The sequence below is a fragment of the Varanus komodoensis genome, unplaced genomic scaffold (genome assembly GCF_004798865.1).
Source record: "Varanus komodoensis strain SLA01 unplaced genomic scaffold, ASM479886v1 scaffold52, whole genome shotgun sequence".
In the NCBI taxonomy this organism is placed as follows: domain Eukaryota; kingdom Metazoa; phylum Chordata; class Lepidosauria; order Squamata; family Varanidae; genus Varanus; species Varanus komodoensis.
Genome location: NW_025336114.1, coordinates 851,646 through 873,482, shown reverse-complemented (window position 1 = coordinate 873,482; position 21,837 = coordinate 851,646). Strand labels below are relative to the sequence as shown.

Genomic DNA, 21,837 nt, shown 5'->3' with positions numbered 1-21,837 from the left:
GTGCGAAGGAGGAGGAGCCACGGGCTTTAACCCGCCGGCTGCATGAAGAGACGGACTGCTCACCCCCACCGCCCGGGAAGACCTGCCGCCGCTGCCATGCCGCCCGGAAGACCACCGCCAGCACGCTACTGGCCCAGCTGCACCACACCTGGCCGGCACGCGCTCAGTGCGCCCTGCTCCGCCCCCCTCCTCTGGCGCAGGTGAGAGCTGTTAATCACAGGTCGGTGTGTGTTTTCAAATGGCAACCCGTCTTTTAATGAAGCCCAAGGGGAAGTGATGGGGAATGTGCCTGTGATTATCAGGAAGATTTCCATGGATCCCTCCTCTAAAAACTAGGTGCGTCTTATGGTCAGGTGCGTCTTATAGAGCGAAAAATATGGTAATTCTCAACAGCAGCCTTCAAATGTCTAAACTGGGACTTGATGTTATGAACATATTTTGCCAGAAGTTTATTGCCTTCACTGGCTCCTGACCTATTTCTAAGCATAGTTCAAAGTATGGGTTCTGCCCTTTAAATCCATCGCAGTTTAGGAACCTGTTGTCTTACATCTTGCTATATCTAAGGACTTGATCTCTGATGTTCTTCCATATGCACCTTACTGAACCTTGAGATAAACAGATGACGCTTTTCTTGAGTGCCAACATTTATGATGTACCACCAGCGGGTGGTTACAAAAAAGAGAGACTTTGACATAGAGGCTTTCTATCTATGGAATGGCCTCCTCAAACAGGTCTGCCACAAGGCAAAGATGTTATAATTTACTGAGTCTTTAAACTATCGTTCATGGCATTTTGATATTGTTTGCATATGTGTTTTAATGCACTCTGTTTTAAATGATCTGATTTAAAATGATCACTCTTACTTTTTTTGCTCTCTGTTTTCATCCATCAACTGACTTTCTTGTTGCATTTTTTCTGTTGCTTTCAGTGCTCAAAAAACACATTCAGGTCACAATCCTGTGCATATTTAGACAGACAAAAATCCTATACATCTGGCATTCCTGAGCCCACCCATGCTGGGGAATACAGGGAGGTAAAGGACTTCTGTCTGATTATACATACACAACATTGCAACCTTAAGTGTAAAGTAAGATAGAAATACCTGTCTCTATTTTAACTAGCATTGTGATAAGCAGTTTCCTACATGTGACGCAGACCTCATCAGCCAGACCTCAATACAGTTCAAGGCAGCCACTTAGAATAGTGACAGTATCTATCTCAATAACCGTTTTGCCTGAAACCAACTATTTCCTAGCATAACCATTTTTGTGCAAACTTTGAAATGTCACCTGCTGAGAAGCCTCTTGTCACCAGGCATAAACTGAGAATTGTTGTTGAAGATAGCTTTTTCAATCAGAAATTGGCATTTTTGATCTCTCAGTGGGTGGCGGTGGTATTGAAGGCAGCAGGAATGCCAGACACACCTGTGCAGCAGCTCAAAACCTATTCCCACCCTGCATTACATCTGGTGAAACAACCTGAAATAAAGCTCCAATATTTCACCATCCTTTAAAACATTGTATGTTGAAATTTACTTAGTAGCAAATGCTTCCTGGGCAGGATGGGTTGCCATTCAGAATGACCCGCACGGCTCTGTGGTTGTCATGTTGCTATTCTGCAAAGGTGAGCTCAGAAATTTGCACATGCATATACCATGATTGGTTTTGCCACATTAATTTTGCTGTAGCAAAAACCGGTGCTACTCAGAGTAGGCCCATTGAAGTAGCATTGTGTTTGAGATGAAATGTCTGTTCAGGTGACATGAGTGGGTTTCTACTTGTGCAATGGGGTTGTCCCTTCCTTTTCTTCTCCCTGCTCCCCTTCCAAATCTTTTATGACTCTTAAGACACAAACTTATACATATTTAAACAGGAAAAGGTCCTACATTCCCAGCATTCCCCAGCCAACATGTCTGGCTGGACCATCCTGGGAACTGTAATACTTTTTGCAGTCTGGGCATGCATAGGATTCCATCCTTAATCTCTTTATGAAGCCCTACTCTTTTGACAAGTGAAGGAGAAAGAGTTATCCTTTCTGGGAAGTGGGAAAGAGCAATATTACTTTTTTTTCCAAAGTGCCTTGAAAGTTATCACTCCTGTTTGAAGTACAGGAGTATATGGAGCCCCTCAGGCCTTGGTATGGCTGTTCCTTTAATCTATTAGCTGGGAAATATGAAGCATTCTGGCAGGCCTCCACATGTGCAGCTGAAGAGGACAGCAGAAGACAACTCCATTTTACTCCTGTAGTGATTATGGAGAAGCAGTGTGAAAGCATGATGGAGAGACTAAGTCCACTTCTCCCAAAATACAGCCCTCCATAGTTGTTATCTTGAAATCTGAATCAGAATGAGAGGAAGAGGTGGGGTCAGAATTCAAAGCTGAAATGCCAAGAACAGCAAGCTCAACAATAAGCCAAGAAGCTGGGAAGAACCAACCCACATTTGGTTCTGTGGGGCACTTCACTGAACAGGCAGGTTCAGATGGGAGCAGGAGTAGTACAATCAACCCCATGGTCTGGCATCAGACCAAAAGGGCAGACCCACAAAGTAGTATGCAACATTCCCACCCTCTGGCCCAGGAGCATCAGGAACCACTCTGAGAGTGGAGCTAGCACCTTTTGGTTGGAAAAGAGGTGTGTTTGGAATCAACTTCATTGCAATAATTTGTATTTCCCTAACACTTCCCCCCATCCCCACTTCCAGATAGAAAAAGAAGGGTGCATCCAACTTTCCTTATGCTTTGCTTCTATAAAGCAGTTCCTTTATGCTTGGGGTTACTTTGTTCAGTTTTCCATGAAGACTGTGAAAATTGGACACACTCTTTTACCCTCACGTTTCACTCAGCCCTTCCATATGAAGGATCAGGGCTGAGATTTTCTTGCTAGGTGGAAAAAATATCTTTCTCCACCATAGCTGAAATTGAAAACTATCCTTGAGATCACAACTGGTGACACTGGCCATGCTTCTGCACCTGACACAGACTTTAGCATGGACTGAATGGAGGAGTGATATTGGAAGCAGGAATAGCCTCTTTATGTGCTCTATAAGCAGCATGACCAAATATTTGTCATTCTTTTTACAGTAGGATGGAAGCAGACTACAACATCCTTCTAAGAGTGGCTATTGAAATTCATGAACCAATTTTATGAAGAGGTGTGCTGATATGATTTGTGGAACTTTGAGGGGTGGGGTAGAGGGCAAGCAGACCCGGTTCAAGCATAACAACAAACCATGTTTTGTTTTTTGTACATGAGCTGCAGCAAGCCTCTAGCTCATGTGCTCTCTTCTCACCCCTCCTGTGGGGAAGAGGTGAGATGTATTTATCCACAGTTTGTAACAAACTACAGTTTATCATTTCATCTGAATTAAGAAAAGTGGTTTGTACACAGACCAGGATACCTTCTGATGCAGATAGAAGGCTCCCTGGTCTCATAACCATGCTTAGAAAGGCAGGACAGGAGTTCTCGATGTTGTTTCCCCCAGATCAACCCCAGTTTCCAAAATTAACCACAGTTAGCATTGGAACAACAGCAGTGTTTTCATGAACCATGACTTGCAAGTCCACTTCAAAGCACAGTCACAAGCTGTGACTTGAAGCTAACCATGTTCCTTGTTGATATTTCTGTCTGTGCTATTTTAACTGTTGGCTGACTTGGACTTTTACTCTGGAATAGCAGGGCATGCAGTTTTAAATAAATGAAAAAATGGATATTGGAAATACTGATGCAGATGTAACACTAACCATGATTAATTTCAGAAAAGGAAAGTGAGGAGAGTTCCTGCTCCTTGCATATGCCAATTTATTTAAAGGTTTGCAAATAGTCATTTGCCTAATACTAAAGCTGAAAAGCTATATTAAAAATAGAGCATTGTGGCAGCTTGGATTTCTCCTTAATTTCTGCATTAGACTGAAAGGGGACAATTAAACATTAATTCCAAGTTATCCATTGCAGATATAAACATGGCTGGAGAACCAAAGCCCAACAGACCGAAAGGGCTGAAAAGGACAGCATCAGCCTTATACAGGTAGGCTAAGTGTTGAGATTTCTATTCTATCTTCAGAAGGGAGAGAGTGACCTTGTTCACTCAGTCTCTATGGCAGACCACTTATCTACGTTTGATGTTGGGTTGTGGGGCATGCTGGTGTATGCCAGGCAAACTTTACATATTCAAGCCACAACTGTGGCTTACTTGTCATGTCATCCAGACCTGGTGAAGATGAGTCACTGGTGTAGTTAACAAGCCATCTGCATCCCTAAACTAGTTCATAGTTTTGGGTGCTTTGTTAACACCATCAACCTACCCCCACTGGTTTTAGACCACAAGTCACAATCACAACTTGAATGCTCAAGTTGGGAGCTCATATATACTGCAACCTACCTTGGCTTAAATAATTCATTGTGAATGGGCCAATTCTGTCAATCAGAACCAGGGCTATTCATCCTGGCCTTGCATTTCTCATGCTGTATGACAGGCGTAGGCAGCAGATAGAACAGACACTACTTGCAATCCTTTGGATGATTTGCAGTTGATCAGGAAGGGCTTGGAACTTCTGCTTCTTTTAACAAGAGCCATTTTTCTGTCTAAATTAGATAGTTAGATTTTCTGATCTGTAGTGACTTAGAGGCAGACTACTATTTGTGCATGCAGGACATCCCAATATATGTTCATGATTGTAAGTAGGTGTTTGTCTTTGCCCTGCCAAGCCACCTTTTCATATCTGGATCCAAGCTGATGACCCAAGGGACTTTAGTTAAACAACAACAGAATTTTTGAAATCCAGAAATCTCCCTTCCCCTGCTGTAGGGAATCTGAGGCCTAATATAGAATAGGTATTAGCTTTTCTTTTTCGCTTTTGCCCACTTTCAGGATTTATTCTGGGACTAGTGTGATGTTTCTCTTCTACCCCCACCCCAAAAAACCCAGATAGCCCTGTGGATGGGCTGTACAGGACCATAGTAATGGGGGTGGGAAATACAATTTGTCTTGTCTGGGGTGAGCGGCACATGGAAACATGCAGGCATCAGTGTCTTAATAGTTAGTGGGGGGAAACAGGCTGCAGCAGAGCTTCTTGCAGTCCACATGAAGAGTCACGATGTACATAGCATCATTCCCTCAAGGCCATTCTGTGGTAATGCAAAACATTGGGCTGCTTTGACTAGAGCTTTGTTAGCTACAAAAGCAGCACCTTCTTCTCTGGGGTAGGCATAGAAAAATAAAGGATAAAATCTGCCACCATCTCATATTAAATAACTGTGACCGTGCCCATGCCACCCACAATGAAAACTAATGAATTAGGAGACATACCTTGAAAGTCACTAAAAGGTGTGCACACACCCACTGTCCTGGGAATGGTCCCATGGAAGTCCTGGAGGTGTGCTGATTCTTGCTTTAATGGGAACACTGGAAGAACAGTTAGTCAAGTGGAGGAACCCAGCTATGGATAGCATCACCAAGAGCGAAGGTGTGAAGAACATCAAAAAGGAAAGAGTAAACAACTGTATCAAGGTAGGAGAAAGGGAAAAAAGAATGAGGAAAAATGTTCAGATTTTACGTAGCTTTTCTACACAATGGATTTATCATGTCACCATGATTCCCTATTCCAAATTGTCATCCTCATCTGTGTCTAAACAGAACTCTGGGCATTTTTTTTGGAGCAGAGAAAATGTATGTTCTTTAAAAGCAAAAGAAAATACTTTATTTATTTAATCTCCATATTGCCCAGTAGCTGAAGCTTTTTCATCTGTGTATTTGCACTATTTCACTTTCTCACGGTGTCACCTAGAGGCCATGTAGCAGAAAAGGAAGTGTTCCTTATGTAGAGTTCAGAGCTCAGTTCTGTGACAAAATTGAAGGCTGATACAATGGATTAACCAACCTGAGTAGGAAAGCCCCCGTCATCCGTGTTTTTTGTGAGGATAAGCTCAGTGGACCGCAGGGGGTGGAAAGCAGATTGTAGGGAGTTAAGGGGCAGATTGGGCAGCACAGCCCAGGAGTTTCGAGGTGAAGAGCAAAAGGGAGATGGGGCAGTATGTTGAGAGAGGAGGTGGATTTTCAGTAACAGGCTGATCAGACTGGGCATGGTTTGTCCTGGTATGGAAGGAGCCAGGGGTGGGAGTGGGGGTAATTGATTCTGTGGTGTGGAATGAGAGGCAAGCAAGATGGCAACTAGGAAGAGAGAGGGGTTCAGAGAGCATGTGAAGGAATCAGAATGATGTGAACTCATCAAGGATAGTGGGAAGAGAAATGAAAGGGAGGCTTTGGAGAAGGGCAACTAGGGAAGCGGAAGGAGAGAGAGAGATCAGAGCGGAAGGTTTCAATGTTGCAATACAGAAGGGGGCTCTAGAAGGGGCCACAGCAGTTCTGCAGCTGCTTTGCAGGCAAATGGTCCCTGGCAACCTCAGGTAATGCTGGAAAAACTCCTCCTGGAACCCTGGAGGGCCACTGCCAGCCAGTGTTGACAAACCTGGGGATGGATAGGCCAGTGGTCTGAGAAGCTACAAAGAAGGTTCTTATGCACCAGAGTCATGGGCAAAGAGTGAGCATCAAAGGACAGAGGAGAGGTTCTGAGGATTGCTAGGAGACTTCCAGAAGAGGCTTTGACTTGCATCAATACTCTGCTTCATTCACTGAAGGGTGCGGGGAGCAGAAGTCATCCTCAGCTCATAACAGTCCTGTGCATGCTTAGACAGGAAAAAAATCTGCACATCCCATGACTGGGTGGAGAATAAGTTGTAGAACTTTTTTCTGAGCATGCATAGGATTATGCTTATTAATGATGGAAAGCCAGGAGCATCAGGGATAGCTTAGCTTACGGAAAAGGTGAGTTAGGGAAGAGATGATAGAGGTATGCAAAGTTTGCATCTTGTAGAGAAAGTAGATAGAAGAAACCTTTTGTTCTTTCTCCTAAAAGAACGCAGAGGTATTTTGTAAAGTTGATTGGTGGGAGATTCAGAGCAGATACAGTGGTACCTTGGCTCACAAACTTTATCCGTTCCAGGACTCTGGTCGTGACCCAAATTGGTCATGAGCCAAGTTAAATTTCCCCATAAGGTTCAATGTAAATAAGGTTAATCTGTTCTGTAACCATTTTTTTAATCAGAAAAATGTGAAGCAAAGCGACAAAGAACAACAAAGATCACGGCCATCTCCCCCCACTCCCTGAGCACGAATGGGGCCATCTCTCCACCCACCCCAGCACAACCACGATTGTGCCCGTCATCCAAGTGCACTGGGGAGGGAGAGACAGGTGCGTTCACAGGTGCGCTGAGAGGGGGAGAGACTGGCATGAATGCGGTCACGCTGGTGGGGGGAGATAGGCGCAAATGTGGGCATGCTAGGGGGGAGATGAGCATGATCGTGCTGTGGGGGAGATGGCTGAGATCGTGGTTGAGCTTGGGCAGGAAAGACGGGCGCAATCTTGGCCATCTCCCCACTGCCCCCAGCACGATTGTGGCCATCTCCCCACTCGGGGGGGGGGGGTGAGGAGAGAGCCATGATAGCAGTCGCCACCCAATGCGGAGTTCGCAACCTGAGTCAAAATTTTTATGAAATTTTTGTTTGCAACCCGATTTGGTCGTGAACTGAGGCATTCATGAGCCGAGGCACCACTGTATAAGGAAGGACTTCTTCATACAGCACTAGCTGAGTTATGGAATTCACTTGCAGAAGAAGTTGGGTTGGCCACCAGTTTTTATGGATTTAGAAGAAAAGTAGAAAAAATCATGGTGGAGAAGGCTATCAGTGGCTACCAGTCCGGAAAGCTGTGTGGCAGTTGCAGTATCAAGGATAGTACTCCTGTGCATAGCATTTGCTGGAGAACATGGACAGAAATTCCCTGTTGCACGCCTGCCCTGCTTGTGGATTCCTCATAAGTAACTGGCTGGCCACTGTGTGAACAGAATGCTGGACTAGATGGACCCCTGGTGTAATGCAGCACAGGCCTTCTTCTTAATCTTTCATAAGAGGGCACTGGATCAATGGCCTGGAGGTCACAAAAGGAGCAGAAGGCAGAAATTAATGAGTGTGTGTGCAGTCTTAAAGGAGATGAGGGGATGATCAGGCAGAGGAAGTTCCACAGCAGGTTGTGTCAGGCACAGAGCAGTACTTGGTGAAGGCAAGATGAAGAGAATGACTAAGTCAAAGTGGAGTGCATTCAAAGTATACTTGTTGGCTCCCACCTCCTCCTAACAGGCTGTTTTTTCACTGGTTAAAAGAATTTGTTTAAAAAAATGAAAAGTTGTTCCCTATCTATTGTTAAGGTAAAGGTAAAGGTTTCCCCTTGACATTAAGTCCAGTCATGCCTGACTCTAGGGGGCGGTGCTCATCTCCGTTTCCTACTCGAGGGAGCCAGCATTTGTCTGCAGACAGTCTCCGTGGTCATGTGGCCAGCATGACTAAACACCGAAGTGCACGGAACGCTGTTACCTGCCCACCGAAGTGGTACCTTTTTCTCCACTTGCATTTGCATGTCTTCGAACTGCAAGGTTGGCAGGAGCTGAGCTGGGATGGAACAATGGGAACTCACTCTGTTGTGCAGATTCGAACCGGCGACCTTTCAATCAACCAGCCCAGCAGCAGTTTAAACCACTGCGCCACCTGCAGTCTATTGTTAGATACTGCCAAATGCCAACAGTTACTGTGCATCAGCCATCCAATGTTACTTGATGCCAGGTATCAGATACTGTGGGAAACCCTAAGAAAGCTTATGAAATTTGATGAATAATAGTAGACTATTGTAGAAGTTATCAACATTCCTGGAGGAGACTCCTCAAGAATACTGTTTTGGCTACTGAGACATTACTGTTTTGTGACCAGCCATGCTTGCCATGGCAGTCATTTTATGCACAGTTCTCTGAATGCTCTGTACTTTCCCAAAATTCCAAATATGCCCACCACTCCAGCAAGATTGGGGACCTTTCCTTTGAGTGTCCTAGCTTTTCAACCCCCTGCCCCCCCCCCATTCCCTTGGAACCCCTCATTTCACCAGAAATTAGAATGGATAGGGAGAAGGAAAAGAACAGATGGCAAAGTAACCCCTTGCTGTTTAACATCTACATGAAACCGCTGGGAGAGGTCATGAGGAGGTGTGGGCTGCGGAATCACCAGTACGCTGACGATACCCAGCTCTACCTCTCGTTTTCCACCAATCCAGGTGAGGCAGTGGCTGTGCTGAACTGGTGCCTGGCCGAGGTAATGGGCGGGATGAGGGCCAATAAACTGAAGCTCAATCCAGACAAGACGGAGGTCCTGTTGGTAGGCGGTTCAGGCTTTGGAGAAGGTGAATTGAACCTTGTCCTGAACGGGGTTGCACTCCCTCCTAGGGATAAGGTCCGCAGCTTGGGAGTGCTCCTCGACCCGGAGCTTTCACTGGAAGCTCAGGTAACAGCAGCGGCGAGGAGCGCTTTCCTCCAGCTTCGGCTGATCCATCAGCTGCGCCCCTACCTGGAGTACGACTGCCTCGCAACAGTGACTCACGCACTGGTGACTTCCCGTCTTGACTTCTGTAACGTGCTCTACGTGGGGCTACCCTTGAAGACGGTCCGGATACTTCAATTGGTTCAAAATAGAGCTGCCAGGCTGCTGACGGGAACTGGACGTTATGTTCACATGACTCCAGTTCTCCGGCAGCTTCACTGGCTTCCCATTGAAGTCCGGGCCCAATTCAAGGTGTTGGTGATGACCTATAAAGCCCTAAACGGCTTGGGTCCTGGTTACCTGAAGGAGCGCTTACGTCCATATATGCCCAGCCGCCCCTTGAGATCAGCGGGAGAGGCCCTCCTCCGGGAGCCCTCAGTGAAGGAAATTAGGAGGGTGGTTACTCGGAGGAGGGCTTTCTCAGCGGTGGCGCCTAAGTTATGGAATGCGCTCCCCAGAGAGGTCCGCCTGGCGCTGTCGTTATTTGTTTTTCGGTGCCAGGCGAAGACCTTTTTTATTTAAGCAGCATTTTAAATGTTAATATTATTGAATTTTATTTGGCCAGGGCGGCTTATTTTATTCTACTGTATATATTTTAATTGTTATTGTTTTAATTTATTGTGTATTTTATTCGATGTTGTGAGCTGCCCCGAGGCTTCGGCAAGGGGCGGCATAGAAATGTTTTAATAAATAAATAAAATAAATAAAAGTAGATAACTATATGCTGGTATAACCATGATGCCAGTTGTGCAAGGTTATTTAGGGTAAGAAATAGTAGGTTTTGTTCTGGGTTCCACAAATGACAGGTTATGTGCAACTATGAACAGCTTTTCAGTGGCAGGGTGGGAGTGGGGAGTTAGGGACTGAATAAGTATCTTCCTTGCTTCATATTGGCTCAAATCAATGAAACTCAGCATGGAAATGTGTGAGCTTTTCATCCGTTGCCCCAGTACTTAATAGCACTTTTGTCAATAATTTTTTCCACTCTGGCTCTTTCATTGTAACATTACTTCAGGTAAATCGTAGCAGCCCCTTTAGACCAGCTCCTGCAACTTTGAAAAAGCCTACTGAAGATTAAAGGGAAGCCATGGTTCTCTCACTGTTATTACCCTGCAGCTTTCTTCTCTGACCAGGCTGGTGTTTTGGCCTCATCTGTGTTGTTACCTTGAAGCAACTATAGGCACATCAAACACTCAAATGTATTACTTGTATGATTAAGGGATGAGAAAACAGGGTAATCATCTCTAATAATAAATAAAGATGACAACACTGAGAGCATTTAGAGAAAGATGATAGGAGCGGCTTTACCCACTTTCTAAAGAACTCACTGAGATATCTATTCAACACCTTCCACAACCTGATAAAGAAGCCCTGAGTTTTTGTGGTAAGGAATGGATGGATCTCTGTGTGTTCCACGTCATCATTGTTGTTGGTCATACTTGTATTGTGATTTAATTTGATTGCACATGGCCCTGATAAAATTCTAAATGATGGGCAGTATAAGTATATTTTAACTAGATAAGTAAAATGTTGCTTGGAAGGAGAACTTCCCACATGACAATGTTATTTGAGTATATATTTTCAGGTTCCCTAAATCTCAACTCCAATGTTCTCCAACCTCAGATATTGTTCTGGAAAGACAAGCTAGAATAGGAATCATAGAATAGTAGAGTTGGAAGGGTCCATGAAGGCCATCGAGTCCAACCCCCTGCTGTTGTAGGAGACCAAGTTACACCCTCCCACTCAGATGGCTGTTCAGTTTCTTTTTGAATGTCTCTAGCGCGGGAGAGCCCACCACCTCTCTAGGCAGCTGCTTCCACTGTTGTATTGCTCTGACAGTGAGGAAGCTTTTCCTGATGTCCAGCCTGAAACCGACTCGTTGCAACTTGAATGTATTATTCCATGTCCTACACTCTGACATTAGCAATAAGAGATCTTGACCTTCCTCTTTGTGACAGTCTTTGAAGTACTTATAGAGGAAAGAAGCCCGCATTGTGAAAATACCACATGTACTATGGGGCTTTTCCACAGGAAGCATTCATCTCCCCCTATTTATAGTTGTTTGCAGGTTGTTTAAATGATTTTGCAATTCTCCAGTGTTGTTTCTCTTTCTCACCAGTAGTGAAATGCAGCATTTGATTTTGAAAATGAAAGAAAGCATGATTTCCTCTTGTGTACTTGCACTAGTCTGCTATATCTCAGTGCCACCTAGAGGTAATGTAGCAGAAGAGTGGGAAAAGAAACATTCATATAATGCTCAGATCTCAATCCTAGAACAAAACTGAAAGTAGATACAGCACATTAACAGCCAATAACACAGCTTCCATGGTACTTCAACTTCATAAATTTTGCTTCTCGGGAAAGTTCTGCTTGATTTGATATAGGACCCAGTTGCTTGTATTTCTGTTGGCCCAGACTATTTGCAAACCTCTCTTCCAGCACTATGCTTCAAATGCATCATTTTTTTTCCCTGTCAACTTTTTTCACTGTCCAGCCTTCAAACACATACATAGTGATGAGTATGGATGATCATGGCCTTGTCTCCAGCAAAATGTCCTTACACTTGATGATCTTTTCTAATGCCTTCTTTGCTACCCATTCAGGTCTCAGTTGTCATCTAATTTCTTGGCTGCAGTCTCCCTTTGAATTATTCATTGAGCCAAGGTATATGCAAAATCCTTTACAATTTTAACAACTGCTAATTAAAACTGCAGCATAAAACAGTAAAAATTACAAGCAGGAAATGGTCGTCCCATTTAACAGCAGACCAAAACATCCAGGCTATTAAGGGCTGTTGTATTGTTGTATAAAATAATAAAGTAAGTATTGTTGTCCTTTAAGAGGAGCCCATGTAACTTACCTATAACATGCAAGAGATGTCATTTGGATAGAGGCAGATTTGTTAATTGATCGTTCAGACTAACCATTGCAACATCATTAACTACACTAGACTTCCTGTTGCAGCCACAAAACTGAATCTAGCAACTTATGTTGGGGAGTGGCAGGGGAAAAGTAGCCTCAGCACTTCAACAGGAGGTCATTGCTGGGTCAGATGATCTGCACTGAAGGCACTTGTAAATGCAGGTCAGACATTAAATATCTGTAAATGACCATTTTACATGTAGCTGGATGAATCAAATTTGTCCCCAGGTAAATTTAGTAGATTATAACACAGTACAGATGAGGGAGAAATAAGACAGAGCAAACATTTATGCATGAACACATCCCAAAGTTTAGAAATAGATCAAATCATCTATCCCAAGATAAAATCTAAGCACCCCTGTTCTGGCACATGTAGCTAGAAGTAAGCCCCATCTGTTCTGGTGGTGTTTGCACAGCCTATGGGTCATAAGTTGATTTCAGCTAGGGGATGGGTCAGCAACATCTGGTGGTCAAGAAATGCATTGCATCATGAGAAGGTGGTTTTGGGACCAAATCTTGGCACCAGCAGGCAGTGGTATAGGCAGAAATGAGTGGCGTCACCTCCTCTCTCTCTGCCTTTCTCTCTCCACAAACTAGCAGACAGCAGTCATCTCTGCTGCCTTCCTCCACCCACATCTGCCCTGTCCCCTTCTCCCCAGGTGGTGGCGAATGAGAAGAGTTGCTGGGGAACCGCAGGGAGAATGCGTTTAAAGGAGAGAAGGGCCTTTTGAAAGTGCAGATCCCAGTGAATCAGGGCTGGCACCACCATGAGGTTGAATGAGGTGACATGCTGAGGGGCGGAGAGTGGGAAGCACTGCCTGTGACTTCTCCCATACCACTGTTGAAGGAGCATTCAGTTGCCAGACTGGTTGGTTGTGCCAAGTGAAATGGGAAAAGGCGCCATTTTGTCCGTTGCCTCAGGCAGTAGAATGTCTTCAGCCTGTAGCAAATCCACAATTTCAGGCTATGCTTCTGGCTTTTTAAGTGATGCTGTCACCTATCAAAGTATTTTCCACCATCTTCTGTAGCTTGGATCAAGCTGAGAAGACCAGCAAGGAGTCTGTGAGGCAAAAACTATGGAAACAGCACCTACAGCAGCTTTCTCCACCCTAGTGTGTTCCAGGTGTTTTGAACTATAATTCCCATTAGCCCCAGGCTGCACCAGCAGGGATCTGTGAGCTGTTGTCCAAAACTTCCAGGGAACACTAGGTTGGGTAAGCTGGACTAAAGCATCTTTCCTAAGGATATTCAAGTTTACAGATGCTGAGTGTGGCTGTCAAGACCAGGACATTCTGGGGAAGCATTCGTTCCTATGGTTGTCAGAAGCTGGAGAGACCTTGATGGCACATAACAACAACAAGGAAATTCCAGCCTCGGTTATGTCCAGACAGCCATGTCTTTTCCTTGTGTTTAGCCAGTTCAAAACTGCAGGAGATGCCAGCAGCATCAGGAGTGCATGGAAGAGCAGGGCCACCCATATCCTTCAGCTTGCCCACATGTGGGCTAGGCACACCGAGTGGAAACTCTTTAAATGTTGGGGTCAGAATAACAGCTGATGCGAACAGATCACTGCCTATCATCCCAGTGATTAGAGAGCACTGTTCCAAGGTTGTTGCTCATTGTGCCTGTAGTGTCACATCTGTTACACTCAATTGCATGAGACACAGGAAGGAAGTGGATTTCTCTTAAGCTTCCACTGTTGATACCGTCCCAAATTAGTAACATGCTGGAAACAATCATCAGGAATAAAATGAAGAGGAACTCCATGAGAGAAAGAGAGACATGAGCATAAGCGCATCTCATTTGTCAGTCTCTACATCTTGTTAAAGCGTCAGCTAACACGAGCGGGGAGACAAAGGCTCCCAAATCCTCTCAAAGAGACCAGCAGCTGCCCCATTCAAATCCCAGGTGGAGAAAGAGAAAGGCAAGAAGCTATTTCTCAGATGGTCATGCCTGGCATTTCCCTCAGTTAGACTATTAGCGCTGGAGTGCAAAGGTAAATAGCAGCTGTTTAGGGATGCACATCCCAGCATTTCCCTCTATGAATGCCCTCCCACTGGTAGCTATTCACCAGGTGAGAGAGCACTGCTTCTATCTGCACTCACAGATTGTGTCCTTTGAACAGGCCATTCAAACAGGATCATAGATTTGGAGAGGCATACAAAGCCATCCAATGCAACACCTTTGGAGGAGCCAAAGAGCAGGTGTGCTTCAGAAAGGCATTCAGAGGATGGATTGCTCATGCAACTGAGCCAAATCAGATTTGCAAGAAAAGTGGGGGAAGAAATCCCTGCTATTGGATGGCTGTTGTAGTCTGGACATTTTTTCCTGCCACAGAACTTCTGCCCTGGCTTCCAAACACATTGGCCAAATAAACCAATGTACAGTTAAGATAGAGACCTCCTAATTGTACTTATTTGGAAGCAAGTTCTAATGCATGCTATTGAATATAGTTACTAGTAAGTTTAAGTTTGCAGTCTTATCTTGGAGTAAGCCTGTTGAGCACAGTGACACTTGCTTCTGAATAAAAACACAAAAGATCATTCTGCACTGCAGTTTATGGAATGTTGAATGCACTTAATTCTAGCTAAAGTTGTAGTCCTTGTTTCTTGTTCTGATCATAAGGACTGGACTCAGACAACACACACTGAAGTGATGAGTATTGGTTCAATAAGGATTATCATTCAGCCATGGGCGTTTGTTAAAATGTGGGTTATGATGCTATCTGAACCCAGCTGTGCTAGCAGACCATGGCTTTTTAATCCCAAACAACCCATGAAAAGAGCCCATACTTTGTTGTTCACTTGTGAACTGTGGGTTGTTCATCATGATCCATGACCTCAGCTGGGTTTGGACACCATGATAATCCTTGTTTCAACCACAAACCACACTCAGCCTAAGTATGGGTTGCCATGTTGCCTGAAACCACTCAGTGAGCTGGATGAGCAATTCTCCCTACTTTTTCTCCCTGTCTTTACTCATACACATTCCATGTAATGGTGATGCAAGATGCTTTGATAACTTTAGGATCCTTTGATCATTTGAAAAGTGGAAATTAAAATTAAATGGGAAACCATCATAACGATTTTGTGGCATTTATCATATTGAGCCCATTGGAGTAGTTATTGAAAGCAGTGATTTATGGCTGGATCAATATCTGCACCAGCCTTGTAAATCTTTACATACAGCTTGGGAGCAGGTGGCATTACATTCAGCTGTCTGTTCTTTAGGTTAATTCCATAGAAAAATAGGGGATTGCAAAGAGAAACTCAGACAATAAAGGAAGATACAGGGGTGAAAGTAGGTGGCATTGTATGGTTACAGCACATTGATTTTCAAGCTAGAAGCCACTGAGGAGTTCATTATTACTATCAGCAGTGAATCCATCATTCCTTAACCATTAAAAAAGGAGAAATTGTTTATTGCCCAACTGCTATTTCTGATTAAAGAGCCTTACAGTGCAATCCTGCAGGCATTTACTCAGAGGTACATCATACCGAGTTCAATGGGACGTACACTTGAGTAAGCACACATAACGTTGTAGCTCAATAACTCCAAGCAATGTTTCTGTGGTGTGCTCTCCATGAGGTTTGAGGTTTGAATTATGTTGCCATAGTATCATCTGCGTGCGTGAAAAAGTCGGGTGGTGCAAAATGCAAGAGTTAGCACTGTAATGGAGGCCATGGTTTCAGAGTGTAATTTGTACCAACCGCATTTGAGCTAATTCACAGCACTGTTTTGCCTTTTAATGCCCTAAATGACTCAGGATATTTAAAACACGAGTGGGCAACATTTTTTTTGAGGAGGGGAGGGAAATTGGCCTCTGCAGAACCCTTTGATGGTGACACACCTAGAAAGGGGAAGTTAAGGCCAATTTCCTCCACCCTTATGATCCTGGTCATGGATAGGAGTACAAAAACAGACATCTGATGACCTGGTATGTGCAGAAATCATGGGTGGAGTTTCTCAAGCTGCACCACAAGCAGCCAAGGGCCATAAGCAGGGCACAGGTTGCACACCACCTCCACTCATAGGGATCTATTCATGTGCTTCAGTAGCCAGAGGAGGTCCTACTGCCATTTGGAACTGTCCAGAGAGCTTCAACTACTGGGCAGTATGAACATATGGTGATGGTGAGGAGGAGGAGGAGGAGGAGGATTGGGACATGTGGATACAGGGCTACAGCAAGACAATGTCTCTTTTGGGGCCAATAAATACTGTTCAGGCAGGTAGCTTCTAGATAAAATACACGTGCTTGAGTACTCCTAGATAGTTGTTCTGGTTTGAGTCTAAGCCATTAGGGATGAGGTGGACATTCCAAAGGGTTTGCACAACAAGTGTTCAATACTTGTGGTTTTGCCTTCTTTCACAAAAGGTTTTTATTAAAAAGAGAACTGTACAATGATGTGTGATTGTGATCTGCATACTACAGTACAATTATGTATTTCCTTCTTGTAAATCTGTGCATGCATCCATGTTTTATTGCTCAGGATCACATTTCATGACAATCAAAGAATGTCAGAAAATCCTCAGAATTCAGAAATTGACAGCATTCAGAGTTTTTCTGTATTTTTCTGTTATCCTTTGTAATTAGTCCTTTGTTATCTATGATTCATTTCACTGCAGAACTGAGATCCGAGTACTACATTTAGAGTGGTTCTTTTCCTGCTTCATACCCTCCAACTAGCACTGTAGTACAGTGGAACAGCACAACTACACAAGTGAAATAAGCATTTTCTTTCCGTTTTATAATTGAATACCTCACTTTCCCTGCATTAAAACGATTCACTGAAAATGCTTTTCAGATACAGCAGTGAAACTGGAGGGTACTGACATCATCACAAGAACACATAAACAATTGAGAGTAGGGAATTGCAGGTACACAATAAATACCTTACCTAGAAAATCCCTAATGCAGAAGCATTTTCTATTCAAACTTTATCCAAGAGGCACAATGACCTCCAGGAAAAGTAGGTTTGAGGATACTTTAAAACACACATAATCACATCTAAAAACAATCAAATGAGGAAGGTTTAGCTAAAAGAAGGGTGTGCACCCCACAGGCCCCCAGAAGTTGCTGATCTACAACTCCTATCATTCCTGGCTATTGGCTGTATGGCTGAGGCTGCTGGGAGTCCAACAATAATGGATGGAGGACACAGTTTCTTAAGCCCTGGGCTAAAGATAGCAACCAGGACAAGGTCACAGAGTGATCAACATGGGTAAGCAAAAATTTGAACCCAAGACACTTTGGTTAAAGCCTAACCTTCTATTCTCTACAGATCTGGCAACATAAGAGAAATAGGATTAGCATCTTTGCACCATGCTGAGGGCTGAGCTTTAAATCTCTGGTGTTTTTTATTGTCTTGAAAGCCACTTCAATGTCACTGTGAAGTCAAAGATGTCAAGCCAAAATTAAAATTTTCACTTCTTTAGCCGACCTTTCAAATTGATATGTTGCTATGCTCCTTTTCAATAGGAAATGTCAAAGCTTTCAATTTCTACTATTTGCGGGCTGGATTCATGCTGAAAGTTTTCTTCTATGAAGGGTTTCAGTATTACAGGTTCATACACAGTGTATAAAATAGCACTCTCAGAAGAGAAAGGGAATCGGCAGGTTATCAAGTCAGCCACCGGCACTGTGACAGCAGTGACTATATCGAACCCATACATGGCAGGTGCTCACACAGACCCCGATGATGTTCCCCTCCCAACCCTACACCCTCTGGCCAAGAACGTTTGGCAGCATCTCTCAGGAATGTCCCTATACTGCCCTTTGGCAGCCCAATATGGCTTCTTGAGGCTGCTTCTGCATTTCAGTTATGAGGACAGGAAAGAGCTATTATAACTGAAAGTGTTATACTGACATCTTTTCCTGTAGACCCTGATGAATCTCTGTGTGTGATAACACACATGTGCAACTGCAGATTTTCTAAGAAAATTGCTCTACTTCTCAGATGCAGAAGGGCATCAAAACCGAGTAGGGCACGTGTCAAGGTTAGGGATGAATGGGTACCTGCCAGGGTCCCGCACCCCTTCAGCGGCCCACAGACTGGAGTCTACTGGGTTGTTCTTCCTTTTCAACACCACAGTGTGCTTGCTCACCTGCCTCTCAGTCAAGCCATCTCTCAGTACAATGGAGATGGTGCAGAGGAGGATGAGTAGATGTCCTTGCTGACAGGGTCATGGACTTCCTGCTTCTCAAGCAAGGAGGTGTGGGAAATGCTGAGAAAAAGGATGAGAAGGAAGGATGCCCAGTGATGATGCTAGCAAGAAGACAGAGCAACGGAGAGAGGGAGGCCATTGAGGGCACCTTGCCAAAAGGTCCTCAAATCCTGGAGCTGGGACTAAGTTAAAGCATTCCTTTTTTTCTTCCAAAGCTCCAGAACTGAAATTCAGCTATTTAATTCAAGCTGGCATAAAGAGGTAAATAGTAATTGGCAGGAGAAGTTATAATACTTAATCAGTCTTCTTTGGTTCTACAGTGGCTATGACTTTGACTACGACTACTACAGAGATGACTTCTATGACAGGTAAGGAAATGATATATTAACTATTTTTGAAATGTGTAACCTGTGCCTTCACCCCCAAAAGAATATCAGGGTGGCATTCACAGGTCAGGGGAGCCATGCTAGAAGGCAGATGGAGGTAGCCAACTCTGGCAGCGGATTCCAGATGTCATAAAAGGTCATGTATTGAATGCGTTGCTGTATTTTTACTGCCAGGGATGGGGAGAAGTGCTTGTATGATTTGTAGTCTCATGTACCAAAATAACATGGCCAGCTTTGGGTGTGACTCAGGGATGGAGCGTGCCATTTATTTCACCGCCTGAAGAAGCAGCATTTTTGTCCTGACCCTGCATTCACTACAATAGAAAAGTAAAATCTAAACAACAGTACAGTTACATGGAGTGGCATAAAAACTAGGCCAACTGGTTAAAAAGGGTTTAATTTTAAGATAACAATAATTAATTAATGCAAAGGGTTTTAATCTGGAAGCAAAAACAGGACATTGCTAATGGCAGGCGTGTGTTCGATGAGAGGATATTCCAAAATCAAAGTGTCCTATTGAGGAAAATACAGAGAAAATGATGATGCGGAGAATGAGGATGAGGATGATTATTTATTTTATTTCTATACCTCTCCATACCCAAAGCTATATAGGTAGTTTACATAATCCTAATGGATCATATTAGATGCAGCCAAAGGTATCTCTTCATATGGACCAATGCTTCAACTTCCTTTGAATATAATAAAAAGAAATACAGTAAGAAGAAAAACCATTGTGCTTATGTACACAACATTTTGATTGCCTTAATTTTTCTGTACTGACTCAATTCACTATATTAAGAAAGAAACTAATGTAGCTATATTTTAATATTGTTCAGTATTGTTGATAAATTGGTCTTTTATGTAATGCCAGATCAAACACTAACAGATATTCATATGAAATCTGAAAATCTGAATTTCAAAATAGCAGCATTTTATTTTAAAAATCCATTTTGGAAAATGCTTTTATATTTAAACAAATGAACAAAATCTGAAATTTGACAGAACAGAACAATCCTATACATGTCTACTGAGATGTACATTCTGAGTCTCAAATTCTGCCCCAAACGTTTGTTATGGGTACAGATTATCCACATCACTCAAGAATTCTTGAAGCTATTTGGCCACTACTTGTTCCACTGCCATGTGATCATTTGACCTTCATAAGCAGCAGTTCTTTACAGTTCCAGATGGCCAGTGGAAGTGCACACCATGCCATGCCAAAGCATAAGAGGAAGGTGCCTTCCTTGCACCATTCCATCTTTGCCAAATTATTGAATGACCCTTGAGAGCTATTCAGAAAGACAGATCAAGTCCCAGCATGCCAGCACAAAGGATAGGTTTTACTTCACACTCCAGTGTGGATCCCTACATGGCTAGGGAGTCTGCCTTCATTTGGGGGGAAATTGAAAACTAAAATTAATAGGCCCCATTCAGTTCAATTTCTGCTTGTCCCAAAATGAGTGCTGCAGATAGATGAATGTGTGCCCCATTGATAGGAGATGGGTCTTACTCTCCCCAGCAGAGGTGGCAGATGAAGCTTGATATGGCTTTGTTTTCATACTATGCTTTGCTCAATGAGCTGGAAGAAGCTGGCTTCAATAGCCACTCCAAGTATCCACCATATTATTTTTCCCAGAATGCCTGAGATGTGCATTCCAGGACATGACATGTGATGGAAAATGCAACCACCAGCTGAAGGTCCTATTACTTTTCCCACATTCCCCAAGAAGGATGCAACGTTTGGGGCATGAGGGGATGGTAACTTCCAGGAGTGTGTGCAGAAGTCAACAAAATAAAGCAAACCAGGGGGTGGGAGCTGAAGGCAGTTGGGAGTTAAAAACAACTGGAGCATCAATGCATGTTTGCCAGTACATGTAGGATATTGCCAAATGAAAAATAAGTGGAATGGGACTTCCGGCATTGTAACCAAATGGTATGCCAAAATGCAACAAAACATTCTTGTACAACCCTAAGTCCCTTAGCACCTCAGCTCATAGAATCAAGCGTCAGGTATGGAAGGGTTCAAGAGGCCAAAGATCTGGAGTTTTCCAAATTCAGCTAATGGATTTTCCACTTGTGGAAGATGCAAATCCCCAACTCTTTAAAAAGATGTAGCATGTAGCTGGAGCTTGCACTTTCCCCAGGGTACAGAAGCAATCTCTAGCAGATCTGGGAATGGTCCTGCTTTTGATATGTAGGTTCATGGTACAGATCCATGTACTTTTCACATCATCATCATCATCATCATCATCATCAAAATTGTAAGCTGTCTTGAGATCTTGTACAATAGGACTGCATACAAAAGCTTTTAATTAATTAATTAATTAATTAAAGTCTCTTTCCTACAAGGAACCTAAGACAGATTACAGAATTCTTTTCTTTTCTATTCTATCCTGATAATAACCCTGTAAAGCAGCTTGGATTGAGAGTCAGTGGCTGAGGACCAAGTGAAGATTAGAATCCAGAACTCCTAAATCCTAGTCCAACATTCTAAGCAATGCACCATCTCACCTGTTTTCCCAACTTTCTTTTAGGCATTCACACTCTTCCACAATTTGACATTTTCCCAATAAGTCCTTGAGATGCCTGAGCATCCTGGCCTTCTTAGCCTGGCTAAAGCCCATGGCCATTAGTTTTAAGAACAGTCTGCTCAGCTCAAGGGAACAGAAGGCAGTGACTAAGCGACTGTTTTTCCCTGTCTGAATGTAGTTTGGGCAATATTATTGTGCGTAGGATACCCATGTATACTACTTTAAAGAGGATAGTCTTCTATTTGAAGGATTATTGGAGGACACTCCTCTGTCTGCAGTCATCCTCCAGCTGAAGGCCTGTTCAGTTCAAGATAAAGAAGCATAGGAAGGAAGAACAGGGGCCATGAAATTTCCTATCAACAGTACATGGACAGCAGCCTAAGCAGGGCATGCAGGTCACTTGATCGTCTTCCCAAGT

At 43.6% G+C, this 21,837-nt stretch overlaps 2 protein-coding genes across 2 annotated transcripts in view; one reads left to right on the top strand and one right to left on the bottom strand.

Moving 5' to 3' along the window:
• The window catches only part of RALY (RALY heterogeneous nuclear ribonucleoprotein), a 38,715-nt gene that overhangs the window by 8,126 nt on the left and 8,752 nt on the right, over window positions 1–21,837 (top strand). Inside the window, exons 2-3 of the mRNA XM_044447455.1 lie at window positions 3,952–4,024; window positions 18,823–18,870. Coding sequence (XP_044303390.1) covers window positions 3,952–4,024; window positions 18,823–18,870 — 121 coding nt within the window. The remainder of the gene's footprint in view (window positions 1–3,951; window positions 4,025–18,822; window positions 18,871–21,837) is intronic.
• EIF2S2 (eukaryotic translation initiation factor 2 subunit beta) overlaps window positions 519–21,837 on the bottom strand; it is a 53,840-nt gene continuing 32,521 nt past the window's right edge. The window contains exon 9 of the mRNA XM_044447453.1: window positions 519–5,496. Coding sequence (XP_044303388.1) covers window positions 5,414–5,496 — 83 coding nt within the window. The 3' untranslated portion in view covers window positions 519–5,413. The remainder of the gene's footprint in view (window positions 5,497–21,837) is intronic.